This window comes from Chenopodium quinoa, unplaced genomic scaffold (assembly GCF_001683475.1).
Source record: "Chenopodium quinoa cultivar QQ74 unplaced genomic scaffold, ASM168347v1, whole genome shotgun sequence".
Classification (NCBI taxonomy): domain Eukaryota; kingdom Viridiplantae; phylum Streptophyta; class Magnoliopsida; order Caryophyllales; family Amaranthaceae; genus Chenopodium; species Chenopodium quinoa.
In genome coordinates, this window is record NW_018745286.1 from 732536 (window position 1) to 747058 (window position 14523).

At 34.3% G+C, this 14523-nt stretch overlaps 1 protein-coding gene across 1 annotated transcript; it reads left to right on the plus strand.

Moving 5' to 3' along the window:
• The first annotated feature begins 3913 nt into the window (after positions 1-3913).
• Positions 3914-9543, plus strand: LOC110712135 (protein disulfide isomerase-like 1-4). The gene is made up of 12 exons (XM_021890564.1): positions 3914-4606; positions 5421-5550; positions 6631-6796; positions 6956-7074; positions 7177-7257; positions 7779-7865; positions 7984-8058; positions 8213-8281; positions 8379-8459; positions 8547-8681; positions 8870-8926; positions 9060-9543. The coding sequence occupies exons 1-12, from the start codon at positions 4044-4046 to the stop codon at positions 9228-9230; spliced, it is 1734 nt and encodes a 577-aa protein (XP_021746256.1). The 5' UTR covers positions 3914-4043; the 3' UTR covers positions 9231-9543.
• The last annotated feature ends 4980 nt before the right edge of the window (positions 9544-14523 follow it).

The window sequence follows — 14523 nt, forward strand, 5'->3', positions numbered from 1 at the left end:
TTAGATGTTTCATGCTTTGTTGTTTCCACCATGCAAGGAGGTCGAGGCTGTTTATCTCATCGTCGTCCATGCCCTTGGTGAAGTCGTAACTCAGGTACATTTGCAACTCTGAGACATCGCTTTGCGTTCTCCTTATTGATGAATCACCTGAAAACCTTGAAATCAAGTTAGTAGCTTGTGAAAATATATGTTTGGCCTTCTTACTTACGTTTTTGGATGGTTGGGAAGGGCATGAGCGAGGAACGGTGCCATATTTGGTTTCATAGACTCTATATAAAGCAAAAAACTGATCCTTCACATTAGTCTTATAGGTATCTACATCATCATCAAGAAGCATGCATTGAAAGTAAATGTCAACTAACATAAATGTATTTTCATACTTTTGCCTAGGATCTAATATGGAAGCAAAAATATAAATCAAAGGAATTTCAGTATAATATTTACGCCACTTTGTTTCCATTGCTGGAAGATACTGATCATAATCACTTTGGTTGCGACGATAAGCAAAAAGTTGGGCGAGTAAACATGCATTTGAAAGAAAGTTTTGAGCAGAAGGATTATAAATAGAAGAAAAACAATACGTCATGTTATATAATAACTGTAAAAATTGCATATATCGTTCACATTTATCCCAATCATCCTCATATATAGCATTGTTTGGAAATTTTTGGTTGTAAAAAATTGTCAACGGATTCTTGTACTCAATTGCCTTGGTTAACATGGCATAGGTGGAATTCCACCTAGTTGGGCAATCGGGTTTGATTTTTATTGCCCTTATCTTTTGTTGTCTTAGAAAACTCTTCCATTCTTGGTATCTCATGTTTGAGCTATTAATAAACATAATAGCTTCTCTAATTTTGTTATAGTATGGACCCTTTGCTCTAAGTCCATCATGTACACACAAGTTAAGAACATGGCAAACACATCTAGTATGAAGTACGTCACCATCAATATTATATCGGTCAAGTTTTGTTTGACATAATGAGCAGTATATGTCATTGCGGTTGCATTTTCAAATGTCATAAACATGATTTTTTCTCGAAGGTTGTATTCATTTTATTGCTTCCATTTAATGGTGAGCAATGTCAACTAACAACCATTGATCATCTACCCAATGGCAAGTCACACATAAATAGTGATATTTATAACCACTATCCCAAGAATCGGCAGTCAAAGACACTCTACAGTTAAGTTTACTCAATTCGTCTTGTAACCGCATTTTGTACTCCAGGAAGTTTTTCATGGCGGCGGAACGAACGATTTTCCTAAAGATTCTTTGATGTTGGGATATTAGTGCTTTGTTAATGTAAGTGTTAAATGGGTCACTTTCGGAGAAAATAAAAGGTTGTTCGGCGTGTACTATCATTTTCCCTAGTTCATCCCTATCCTTCTCATAGTTGTAGGTAAAGCCATGTGGATGGAATTGGGAAATTTTTGGTTGGGTTGGATCACTAGCTGGTTTTGCACAACTTCTTATGTGTCTACTTAAGTGTCCCGTCCCGGATTTGGATTGTGCCGAGTATGAATTACCACATGTTTTATATTTTGCTCTTGTTTGGTTTCTACATAGGAGGAAATAACGCCATACCTCACTTTTGCGGCTTTTGATATGTACCATCTCACTTTCGGTTAACCATTCCTCATGTGTGTTTGGGAATTGGGTGTTTGTAGAATCGGGGATTTGTTGGTTAGTAGTAGAACCGGAGGCATTTAGGGTATTGACCGAATTGTGGAAATTGGTTTGGTGGTGGAAATCCGGGCATATTATTCATGTTATAGGGTTGAAAACCGGAAGTACCATCGTGCCTAAATTGGTCAAAGCCTAGGGGGACGTTACCAGGGTCATTGGTTGGAATGGACGGACTTGGAATTTGGGGGCTTGTTGGATTAGGTGATTCCCTAGAACTACTACCACGGACAAGTCGGGCTTTCCCCTTCCCCCTAGATGATGGGTTGTTCGATGCCATAATTAACAATAATAATTTTAATAATAACTAATTAACAATAATAATAATAATTAATAACAATAATTTTAACAATAATAATAACAATAATAATAACAATTATAACAATAACAACAATAATAATTAATAACAATTATTGTAATAATAACAATAACAACAATAATAAATTAAAGATTAGTTTTGATCTTACAATCGTGCTTCCGCGCTTTCCACTAATTACGATTACGAACTTTTAATTTTTTTCGATATTATGAAATAATATTTAGAGAATTTAAGAGAATTATTAGAGAATATAAGAGATTAAGGATTATTAGAGAATATAAGAGATTAAGAGAAGAAGATTGTGAATTTGTGATTTGGAAAGTGAATGGAATTGGGTATTTATAGGGAATTTGGGAAAAACTAGTTGTTAATGGCCGTTTGAGACAAAGACATTATAGCCATTGGCACGCGGGCCGTGCCTGCGGGCCAGCACGGCGGGCCAAGAGCGGGCTCGTTCCGGAAAAATCAATTCCTTGTCCGTGGCATGGTCCACGGCACGCCAGACAACCACCGTGCCAGGCCGGGCCAGCTGGCGGCCCGTGCCGTGCCGCGTCGAAGAGCGTGCCGTGTCGGGCTGCCCGCGGGCCAACCCGGCCCGTGCCCATCTTTACTCACAACCCTTTATTTGCACTTCCTCATATAGCGACATTAAGACAATGTTTGCATCTCACCATATGTAAGTGTGATTGACAAGTGACATGACGTTGCAATATGTCATGTGCACACATTAGTTAAACACTAGCTTAGGTCTCGTGTCATGCACGATAAGTGTAATTTTTTTTTTTTAAAAAAAATAATAATTATATCTAACAAATAGAAGTGATGCTTTAAAGTGATTTCTTTAATACAATAATATGAATTAGTTTTATTATGGAGTATTACTTTTTTGGTAAAATTTAATATTACTCAATTTATATAATTAAAAGGGAGTTGGAATAATAGGTTTGGTAAATGTGTATAGAAGAATTATGAATACCATATAAAAAGGAATATTTTTGTCATAAAAATAATATAAAAGATTTGGAATGATATTATTATAACTGTATCATATATCCATAAAAAAAAAAAAAATATGGTTGAAAAGGAAAAGGAAGTTTTAACCTACACTTCAATATATAACTCATGACTCTTAAGTCTTAACCAATTATAAAGTTATTTTGTTTTTAGCTTCACATTTACTGTGGCAAACTAGCAATTTTAAACTTGAAAAATTGAGAGTTAGTGGAAAATAGAAAGTGAGTTTCTCTTTTGACTTTTTTTTGATAGAAAAGAGAAATATTTAGAGACATTGATATTATTACTATATAGTAAAATGTGGACCATGTAGTTGGGTATATATAGAAATTTAAAAGTGAGTTATTTCTTTATCACAAGTTATTAATAATAAAGCAAAAGTATAAAGATTTTAAAAAGAACATATCAAAATGGAAAGTAAAAAATAAAAAAACAATAAGAGTAAGCAAAATAGTACTTATGCTCAAATATGAAGTACTCGTAGTTGATTATCAACGATAACAAAATTTTACTTATATTTGCTCAATTCGTACAAAAAATTGTGAAATGATAGATTGCTTAAAAAATAAAAAATATGAACAATTTTAGCTAATGAAATGATTTTTCCTTCCCTAAAGTTTACTCGTATAATTGTCTTACAAGGGAATTTACCAAAAAAAAAATAAAATAATAAAAAACAATGTCCACACATAGAATCGAACTGCGAACCTTCACTTTTCAAGACAGACGCTCTTCCACTAAGCTATTAGGACTCTATTGTTTACAAATGCCTCCTTTTAAGAACAAACAAAAACGTTCAAACTGAAATACGGAGAACGGAGTAAATGTCGGTGAAATTTCGTTAATGAAAATTTTCTTTTTCACATAATCTTAAATTAATTAAATAATCCTAAAATTCCTGACTTTATCTCTCTCTTCTTAAACCCTATTACATTCACTTGAACACTTTTCAGTTCAGATCTCACTCCCTACATTTTCGCTCCTTTCACATTTCCCAACCTCAGATCACTCCCATCTTCAACAATGCCGACTCGACTCATCCTCACCCTCTTCCTCTCCTCCCTCCTCCTCCTCTCTCTCACCACCGCCACCGCCACCACCGACTCCGACGACCTCGACGAAGACCTCAGCTTCCTCGACGCCGACGACGATACTGACACCGTCGCCTCCCCCCACGAACACGACCACGCCGATGAATCCAACGACGATGACGACGAAGATTTCGGCAACTTCGACGATTCCCAATTCGGCGACGACTCTGACTCGTCGGAGTATGCGGTTCCTGATGTTGATGAGAAAGACGTCGTCGTTTTGAAGGAGAGGAATTTTACTGATGTGATTGAAGGGAATAAGTTTGTTATGGTTGAATTCTACGCGCCTTGGTGTGGACATTGTCAGTCACTTGCGCCTGAGTATGCTGCTGCTGCTACTCAGCTTAAAGAGGATGGTGTTGATGATGTTGTTCTTGCTAAAGTTGATGCTACCGAAGAGAATGAACTTGCTCATCAGTTTGATGTTCAAGGGTTTCCTACTGTTTATTTCTTTGTTGATGGGGAGCATAAGCTTTATAATGGTCAGCGTACCAAGTAAGATCTTTAATTCAATTCATTGATTTTAATATGTTGAATTGTTGATTGTTTTGATTGAGTTCAATTTTTAAGAGGTGAATTTGTTATTTAATTTTATTTTATTGTGGTCTTGATTTGATTTTGATTGATTAATTGATTGGGGATTTCATTGGGCTATTAATTAATTTCTAGAATCCCATTTTAGATTTGGGGAGATTCTAATCATTGAGATTCACTAATAATTGAGTGATATTTTTTTAATGAAAATTATGTGATTTGGTTGTGGGAAAATTATTTTTTTTAATATAATTTTATTTTATTATTATTATTGATTGATTTGCTATATTTTGTTAGTGCGGATTATGATATTACTTATATAGTTTTATACAAGAGGATTGATGGTTGAATAGTTGAAGTTTGTGCCTTTGTATGATTGCGGAGTTATAAATTTGGGGATTTTTCTGAGTTTATGTTGATTTTGTGTTTGGGAATTGGAGGATATTTTTTTCATTTGTTAGATTGGCAGTGTTGCAGAATGTGTATTTCGATTTTGATTTATAAGTGAAGTCAAGGATGCAAGCAAATTTGGGAGTCTCAGACTGATCTATGCAATATTTGTGTTTGGGGGTAGGGGTTATAAGTAATTAACTCTTATTGCCAAAAACTTTACAATTGTAATTTTTGATTATGAAGTGATTGTGTCTAAGGCTTTTTTGAGATAGAAAAACTACCTCATTTAGGAATATGGTGATTGCATACAAGAGCAGCTAACTAGGAAATTTCGATATAAAAAAAGGATGGATTTAGACTTATTATATTTGCTTATATGTAGGGAAGCTATAGTGACATGGATTAAGAAGAAGACGGGTCCTAGTGTACACAACATTACGACGACAGAAGAAGCAGAAAAGATTCTAACTTCAAATGAGAAAGTTGTTTTGGCTTATCTGAACTCGTTGACGGTAATTACAACTTATCTATTTTTCAGTTGAGATGTTGAAGTATGAGGTTTTATATTTTGTGTAGTGTGTGACATCTTAATCTCTGTTTTACACTTGTAGGCTTTAAGTGCTTCGTACATTTCCGATTTATTGGTCTCTTTGGTAGCATGTTCTTTTGTTGTTGGCGACTGTTAGGATGCTGTAGTAAACTACCCATTGGGTTTCATGAAGTTCTTTAAATCATCAAATTGAATGGACTAGTGCACATAATATTGTGCTCCATATTATTATTTATTTATTCAGGTAACATAATTTGGAATCAAAATGTTGGGCTTTAGAACCGATTTGGATACTAGTGATGTCGGCCACTATTAGGAAACATTTGTAAATTTATTTGACATTTTAACCTAGATGTTATGAAGTAGGATGGGTAGTCTGGATGCCTTTTCGCCATCTAAAATGAGATGGTTCTTTAAGATGTTGTAGGCAATTCCAAGATGGCTATAACTTTCATGTGAATATCCCTGTCAACCATGTTTATTGTTAAGCTGTTCTCCCATATACCTTCTATGTTGGCTTTTTATAAACCATGTGCAAATTTATTTATTTATTTATTTTATTTATTTCCTGTCAAAAGCTGTTTTGGTAATGATTTTGTATCCAAACTAGAATCATGCTCTCTTTTATTTTGTTTTATTTTATATTATTTATTTATTTGTGTCTGTGTAATTGGATGCTTTAAGTTAATCCTCCATTTGTAGTATAACTGATAACCTATAAAGGATTGTAAAATTAAGGGGTCTTTATATCTAGCTTCTGCTTAATAGACTAGGCGGTCTCATGGTTGGAGTTTCAAGCCGTCAAGGAATCATTAGGTAGGAATGTCTAACTTTGCATGATAAGAATATCTGATCGAAATTCCTGTAATGAAAGGAGAAGATAAACTGTGAAGATTGTGAATATTTGAGCTTGATATTAACAACTTGTGTCTTGATCCTTATTATTTTGTCAAACACTGGTTGTGGTTTTCCACTGAATATTCTTTGTTTGCCTGATTGCATCCCTATTAATCGCTCTATTTTGATGTTAACTTGTATGCAGGGTCCTGAAAGCGATGAGCTTGCTGCTGCTTCAAGAAATGAAGATGATTTGAGCTTTTATCAAACTGTGAAGCCTAATGTGGCAAAGCTATTTGAAATCGATGCTGACGCTAAACGACCTGCTTTAGTATTGCTAAAGAAGGATGTTGAAAAATTTAATCATTTTGGTGAGTGGATCATTATGATCATTATATCTCATGTTTTACTTGACTAATTGTTTTGATTTTAGTTCATCACGTTTCAGCTCATCCTAATAGATCTTTTGAGTGATCTGTTCAGGACTAAATTTCTTAACAGCTTGATGTTGAGATTGTTTCCTTGTGCAGATGGCAAATTTGAAAAATCTGCAATTTCCGAGTTTGTCTTTGCCAATAAACTTCCCTTGGTGACAACCTTCACTAGAGAAAGTGCTTCTGTGATATTTGAAAGTCAGATCAAGAAGCAGGTGAACATCTGATTGATTTAATGTGCTAATAACTGATATCACCCTAATCCGATGTGGGTGTGGATTACCTCAACTACCACTGACAACATACGTTTTATCCAGATCTTGCTGTTTGCCACTTCAAATGATTCAGAGACGGTTCTTCCTGTGTTCCGAGAAGCTGCCAAATCTTTTAAAGGAAAGGTAATATGGTTTATGCTATCTTCTTTACTGTTATACCATGTAGATATTTTGCTTGATATTGTGTCTATTGGTATGAGATCCATTACAAACTCTGATATTTGAGGCTATAGAATCTTGTGTCATATGTGATGCTTGTTCTGGATGCAAAAGCCCTCTTTAAATGAGGAAGGGAGTAATCCTTATGGCCTCTATTTCATCATTCACCTTTTTCTTGGCTTCCCATCTTCATCCATCTTATTCTTGAGTGAAATCGCACTTTTAGAGCAAATTCCCTTCTATCCTGGTTCTCTCTGGCTTTTGTGTGTGTCTGTGTTTTGGGGGGAAAGCGGGGTAGGGGGAGTTTCTGTTAATTATTCTTATGCATGTCTTAAAGCATGCTTTTTCTTGATTGTCATTCTCATTTGTCCTGCTTCATTTTCATGGATTATCACTAGTTCATTGATCTGTTTGATTCTTCATATTTTACAAATGGAATGATTTTTAATGTCTTGCTTCTGATAATTGTTGTTGATTTGATGCAGCTTATCTTTGTTTACGTTCAACTAGACAATGAAGATACTGGCAAGCCTGTTGCTGAATTTTTTGGTGTTTCAGGAGATGAACCAAAGGTACAGCATTTGTGATTTTTCTGTTGCTTTTTTTATTTCATGTTTTTTCTAATGCTATTAGTTGTCTTAGAAATGGGATCAGATTTGATAGCATTGAGCATCCTGCTCGTCTGTACAGGTTATTGGATACTCAGGAAATGATGATGGCAAGAAATTCTTTCTTGATGGAGAAGTAACTTTGGATAAATTGAAGGTAATTATAATTTCCTTAATTGTTGTTAAATTAATTTCTTCAATTATATAGGTACCTGCATAATGGTTGTTTCTTTCTCTTCTATAATTTCTGAATTGTAATTCTGGAGTGGTGATGGTAGAACTTCCTAATGTTTCCATCATTTCATATATAGGCTTTTGCTCAAGGTTTTGTGGATGACACACTGAAGCCTTTCTACAAATCTGAACCAATCCCTGAAACTGTGAGTCACCATTACTTATTAATTCTCCTTGCCCTGCTTTCTCTTGGCGCGCTATTTAAAATCCGTTTGATCAAATTTTCATTTTTGTATGAAACAGAATGACGGTGATGTGAAGATAGTTGTTGGGAATAACTTTGACGAGATAGTCCTGGATGAGTCAAAGGATGTTCTGCTTGAGGTTTTATTCCTAATGTTAACTTGATCTTTGAGCTTTGTAATTTTCCTTGTGGGATCAGGCTCTTACTTCAATGCTTTTTCCTCTCAGATCTATGCTCCTTGGTGTGGTCACTGCCAATCATTAGAGCCCATATACAATAAGCTAGCTAGACATTTACGAGGAATTGACTCTATTGTCATTGCCAAAATGGACGGAACAACAAATGAACACCCCAGAGCAAAGGTAGCACAGGAACCTTACCTGTTTCCAGCTTCTGCCTTTATTCTATTAATTCTGTCAAGTTGCCTCCTTTTGTTGACATTCCATCAGTTTATATTTGTAATGGCTGTGAAGACTTAGGATTTCTGTCGTGTTCTTGGGTTACTGCAACCATCTTCCCGTTTGGAACTAATTGTGCTATTGCTTTTCAGTCTGATGGGTACCCGACAATCTTATTCTTTCCAGCTGGGAATAAAAGCTTTGATCCTGTATGTCTACTCCTATGAATCTTTTCACCATTTAAAGTTCACCTTCTCTATTAACTCATGTTTTGATTGTGAGATTGTCTGCTTTTACACAAATTTTGATAGACAACTGCATGAATTTTGTGAATGTGGGCAGGTCACTGTTGATACAGATCGTACTGTTGTGGCATTTTACAAGTTCTTGAAGAAACATGCAGCAATCCCATTCAAGCTTTCAAAGCCTGCATCAACCCCAAAGACAGAGGGTTCTGATCCCAAAGATTCATCTGAGAGTGGGAGTACCAAAGAATTAAAGGACGAATTATAAGAGCTTTGGATATACGATTAAGTTATATATTGACACATTATTCCAATGGATAGCATCATAGAGAGTAGTTTGAACCCTTGGAGGCAGATAGTTGAAGGTTAGCTGTAGAAAAACTTTGCATCCTTCCAATCCTCCTTGCAGCTCATCGGTGTAATAGATGACATTTCATTGGAATGGTAGTTTAAGACTCAAGTTGCTAGTCCTTTTTTTTATATTGGTGGGAGTATTTTTTTGTTTTTAAGCAAAATAGCTATTTTGAACTTGTTTAACATAATTGGGAAAAAAATAAAAGAGCTTCAGCTAATGTTAATGAGGAGCAAGCTCCACTTGATCTATTAGATCAACAACAAAGCATGTCAATTTAGTGCTTAGTCACAAACTCACAACTGCCAGCTCATATTTGTGCTTGGTTAGCTGCTAAGTCACCAAGAACGCAAGTTAACATCCTAACTCCGTCTGTCAACGCTAACAATGGTGTCCAAGCTTCCTCCATTAAAGCTTCCACCGACACCACCATCTTCATCATGTCCAAGATTCCTCCATTCAATCGTCACAGACACCATCGACACCACTATAGACTTCGACGACTTCTTTGCCAAATTAAACGACAACTCTAGGAATTAATTGTGAAATTTAGGACATGGTCAATCCCTAAGAGTAGGGTTGACCATTTCACATTGAAATTAATATCCTAGAAAGCTTTGTCAAGGAGCTTTTAGAAATAATTCTCGCTGACACATAAAAATGGGAAGCATATAAAGTTGGCGGATGAGAAAGATTGATTAACAACTGGACCGGCACCACCCGAAGTCACAACCAGCTCATGTGGCTGCCCAATATGGTCCAGTTCTCTATCTGAGGTTTGGAGCACGACACGTTGTGCTTGTGTCCTCCCCTTCTTGGTGGAGGAGTGCTTAGTCGGAATGATGGGCCTAAGCTCCTCTCTGGAAAGTATAATGGAAATAACTTCACAACTATTGCATGGGTTCCATATGGGGCCCATTGGAAAAATCTGCGTAGGATTGTAGCCGTTGAGATTCTATCTTTTAAACAGTTGCAGATCCTATCAAGGCCAATGTGACCCGATCCTTTAGCCGTAGAATGATGAAGTTACAAAGTAGTAGTGAAAATGCTATGGTGGAGATGAAGTCCGCCTTATTTGGCTATCCTTAGACAACATGATGAAGTTGGTAATGGGAAAGATAGTGTAACTTTAAAGAGGGAGATGAAGGGGCAGAATGTTTTATAACAAAGCAAAGTTTCAATAGGAGTAGGGTTTCAAATTTTGAAAATTTCTTCTTTTTGAAGAATTCTCTCATTGTTTCCTTCGAGAGGAGGATGACATGGAAATTTAGAGTCTTGGTGAAGTGCTAAGATTAAGGGAGTTAATTAGCTTTAAATAAGAGATCAATAAACTATGAGGCTATTCTAACTAACTTGTATTAGGACTAAGCAAAACTATCTGAAAATCGAAAATTCTATTATCCAATCCATATTCGATCCGAAAATTATGAATATCCAATTTCATAATTTTCGATTACCAACTCCCTCCTCTGCTCCAGTGCTCTACACTCCAGCAGACCACGCAACTATTAGCGGCGTCGCTCTAGTGCTCCACTCTCCTCCAGCCACCTTCATCAACAATCGGAACAACAACGACTTACCATTGTTACCAACCATATTCCCTCCTCCATACCTCACGGCTTTCCTCCTTTAGATCTCACAGATTCTTCACCAGTGCCCACGCAACCACCAGCGCTCCACCCTCCTCCAGCCACCGTCATCAACAATTGCAACAACTACTTACCAACCCTACTGCCTCGAACTTCAAACCTGCAACACCATCATCTATATAATCTTTTTCCTTGTTCAGATTATAGCAACGAATTAGTTTTTTTTAGAGAATAATTTTGCAGTGAGTTAATTTGTTTTTGGCTCAAGTTCAATTATATCAACTTGCCTTATAAAAAACATTTTTGCCATTTATTTAGTATTTAAACAATTATCTGTTAAGATAAAGTATTTAAACAACTTTATTAAAAGGTTGGATATTGGATATTCAGACTATTCAATCCGAAATTTTCGGATATCCCAATGATGGATTTTCGAAAATTTTCTGATTGGATACGGATATCAAATTTTTGAAATTTCGAATATCCGATTCGAAATCTAATCATCCGATCCGTATTCACCCTAAAGTGTATGTCAAATGGACTACTTTTGGTGGTATATAATAAAGTTTTTCCTACGACTATGGACTCCTTGTTGCAAGGGCTGAGCTAATTTACAGAGTCAATTGAATCAACTTTATCAATACATACCTTCTCTCATGTTTTAATTGCAACATTGGACATTTCACGCTTGCTGGATGTACATTTGATAACTTAAATATTTTAAGTTGTGTTTTAGTAAAAATTATAAAAACTTGATATTCTGAAAGTATATATTTTGGGATGAATCTAATAAGATTGCACATCAGTATATTTTTTCCAATGTATAAATCACAATAGACGATCAAAGAAGTATATGTGAATAGTGTAAAATTTCAAATAATGCAATAAAAAATGATGGAAATATGTTACAAACATATAAGATTAATTAAAAATAATACTAATTTAAAATTATATTATTTCATATGGAAAATACAATATGCTAATTCAAAAAATCTATTAGTTTAAATTACACATATTTATATTTGTGAAATATATTTACATGTGATATAATATATAATTTTAAAATTCTATGATAAAAAATATATAGGTTTCTTGTTGCGTATAAGATACATGAGACTATACACACTTTTTCCTGTGTGAAGTGGTTATGTTATTTGCAATATTATATATTTAGCTTTGTAATCTAAATACCAAACATTTATGGTTCCTAATTATATATATACACACAGAAATAAAGTCAAATTTAATCCATGACTTTACCCGCTTTCCTCTTCTTCACCCTTTTTCGAACTATTTTGTCACATTCTCAAACCCTCCTTATATGATCTTCACCCAAAATAAGAGATCAACAAACTACGAGGCTATCGTAACTAACGTTTATGTGTCAAATGAACGACTTTTGGTGTTATATAATAAAGTCTACCCTACTACTATAGTGTTTGGCACCGGAATATCTTTGACTAATCTATCTTCATAGTTGATGTACGCGATTGTGAATTTATCAAGAATTTCTACTTTGACAACAGAATGATAATGAGCTTTACTATAACTAAGTTATATTCGATTAATTTGGGTGAGGTTGCTAATGTTGCTTTTGAGTTTATTTAGCTACTCTACTAGAATTTATCTACTCTCTTATTATCTATAGGTTGCACATAGAGAATATATGATATATTATATATAATATAAATTTATTCAAAGTTCTATGATTAAAAATATATGAGACTATTGGTGTGTGCATAAGATACTTGATAATATACACACCGTGACTCCTTTTCTTTTCCGTGTGAATTGGTCCTATATGTTATTTACAATACTGTATATTTAGCTTTGTAATCTAAGTACCATGACTTTGTCCACTTTCCCCTTCCTCATCTTTATTCGAACTAATTTGTCATATTCTCAAACCCTCCTTATCTTCATCCAAATTAAGAAATCAATAAACTACTAGGCTATCCTAACTAACGTATATGTGTCAAATGAACGACTTTTGGTGGCATATAATAAAGTATTCCTTACTACTATGATATTTGACAATGGAACATCTTTGACTAATCTATCTCCATTGTTGATAGACGGGTTGTGAATTTACGAATAATTTCTATCTTGACAATGGAATGATAATGAGCTTTGCTATAACTAAGTTATATTAATTTAATTTGGATGAGGTTGTAATTTTGCTTTTGAGTTTAACTACTCTACTAGGAATTATTTGCTCTCGTATCATCTCTGGATTCCACATAAGGAATACATTATATATTATATTATATTTATATATAATATAAATTTTGTTTAAAATTCTATGATTAAAAATATTTATTGGATTCTTGGTGTGTATCAGATACATGATGCTACACCAGATTTTTTTTTTTTTTTTTTTATTATTTTCTCGTGAAGTGGTCCTATATGTTATTTGCATTATTGTATATTTTAGCTTTGTAATCTTACCAAATATTTATTGTTTCTAATTATAAATATACACACAAAAATAAACTCAAACTTAACCCATGATTTTGCCCGCCTCCCCTTCCTCATCTTTCTCACCCTTTTTTGAACTACTTTATCACATTCTCAAACCCTCCCTATTTTCACCCAAAATAAGAGATTGCAAATCCTAACTAACGTGTAGTGTATGTGTCAAATGAATGATTTTTGGTAGTATATAATAAAGTCTTCCCTACTGCTATGGTGTTTGACACCGAAACATCTTTGACTAATCTATTACCATTGTTGATGGACGTGGTTGTAGATTTATCAAGAATTTCTGCCTTGACAACGGAATGATAATGGGCTTCTCTATAACTAAGTTATATTAGTTTAATTTGAATGAGGTTGCTAATGTGGTTTTCGAGTTTAACTACTATAGAATATATTATATATGATAATGTATTATTTATAATATAAATTTTGTTTGTTCTATGATTACAAATATATTGAACTCTTGTTGTGTATAAGATACATGATGCTATGTTATACGCACTATGATTTTTTATTTTTTTTTCGTTTGAAGTGGTCCTATATATGTTATTTGCAATATTGTATATTTAGCTTTGTAATCTAAATACCAAATATTTATTATTTCTAATTATATATATACACAAAAATAAACTCAAATTTAACTCATGATTTTGCCCACTTTCCCCTTCCTCGTCGTTCTCACCTTTTTCGAACTACATACTTTATCACATCCTCGAACCCTCCCTATCTTCACCCAAAATAAGAGATTAGCAAATCCTAACTATCATGCAGTGTATGTGTCAAATGAATGACTTTTGGTAGTATATATAATAAAGTCTTCCCTACTACTATGGTGTTTGACACCAGAATATTTTTTACTAAATTAGCTCTATTGTTGATGGACGCGGTTGTGGATTTATCAAGAATTTTGACAACGGAATAATAGTGAGAGTTGATATAACTAAGTTATATTAGTTTAATTTGGATGAGGTTGCTGATGTTGCCTTTTGAGTTTAACTACTATACTAGGATTTAGCTGTTCTTTTATCATCTTTGGATTCCACATAATGAAATGAATTTGATTAGCTTAGGATTTGCTAGAGAAAAATTTAATTTGAATATATTTGGTAACAATCTAATGAGGGAGGTGAATATAGGATCAT

What these genes read in the sequence shown, in the direction of transcription:
- LOC110712135 (XM_021890564.1), top strand. Translation starts at nt 4,044, where the DNA reads ATGCCGACTCGACTCATCCTCACCCTCTTCCTCTCCTCCCTCCTCCTC. An exon ending in TGAAAAATTTAATCATTTTG is followed by an intron (nt 6,797 to 6,955) that starts GTGAGTGGATCA and finishes TTCCTTGTGCAG; the next exon opens with ATGGCAAATTTGAAAAATCT. An exon ending in CTGAACCAATCCCTGAAACT is followed by an intron (nt 8,282 to 8,378) that starts GTGAGTCACCAT and finishes TGTATGAAACAG; the next exon opens with AATGACGGTGATGTGAAGAT.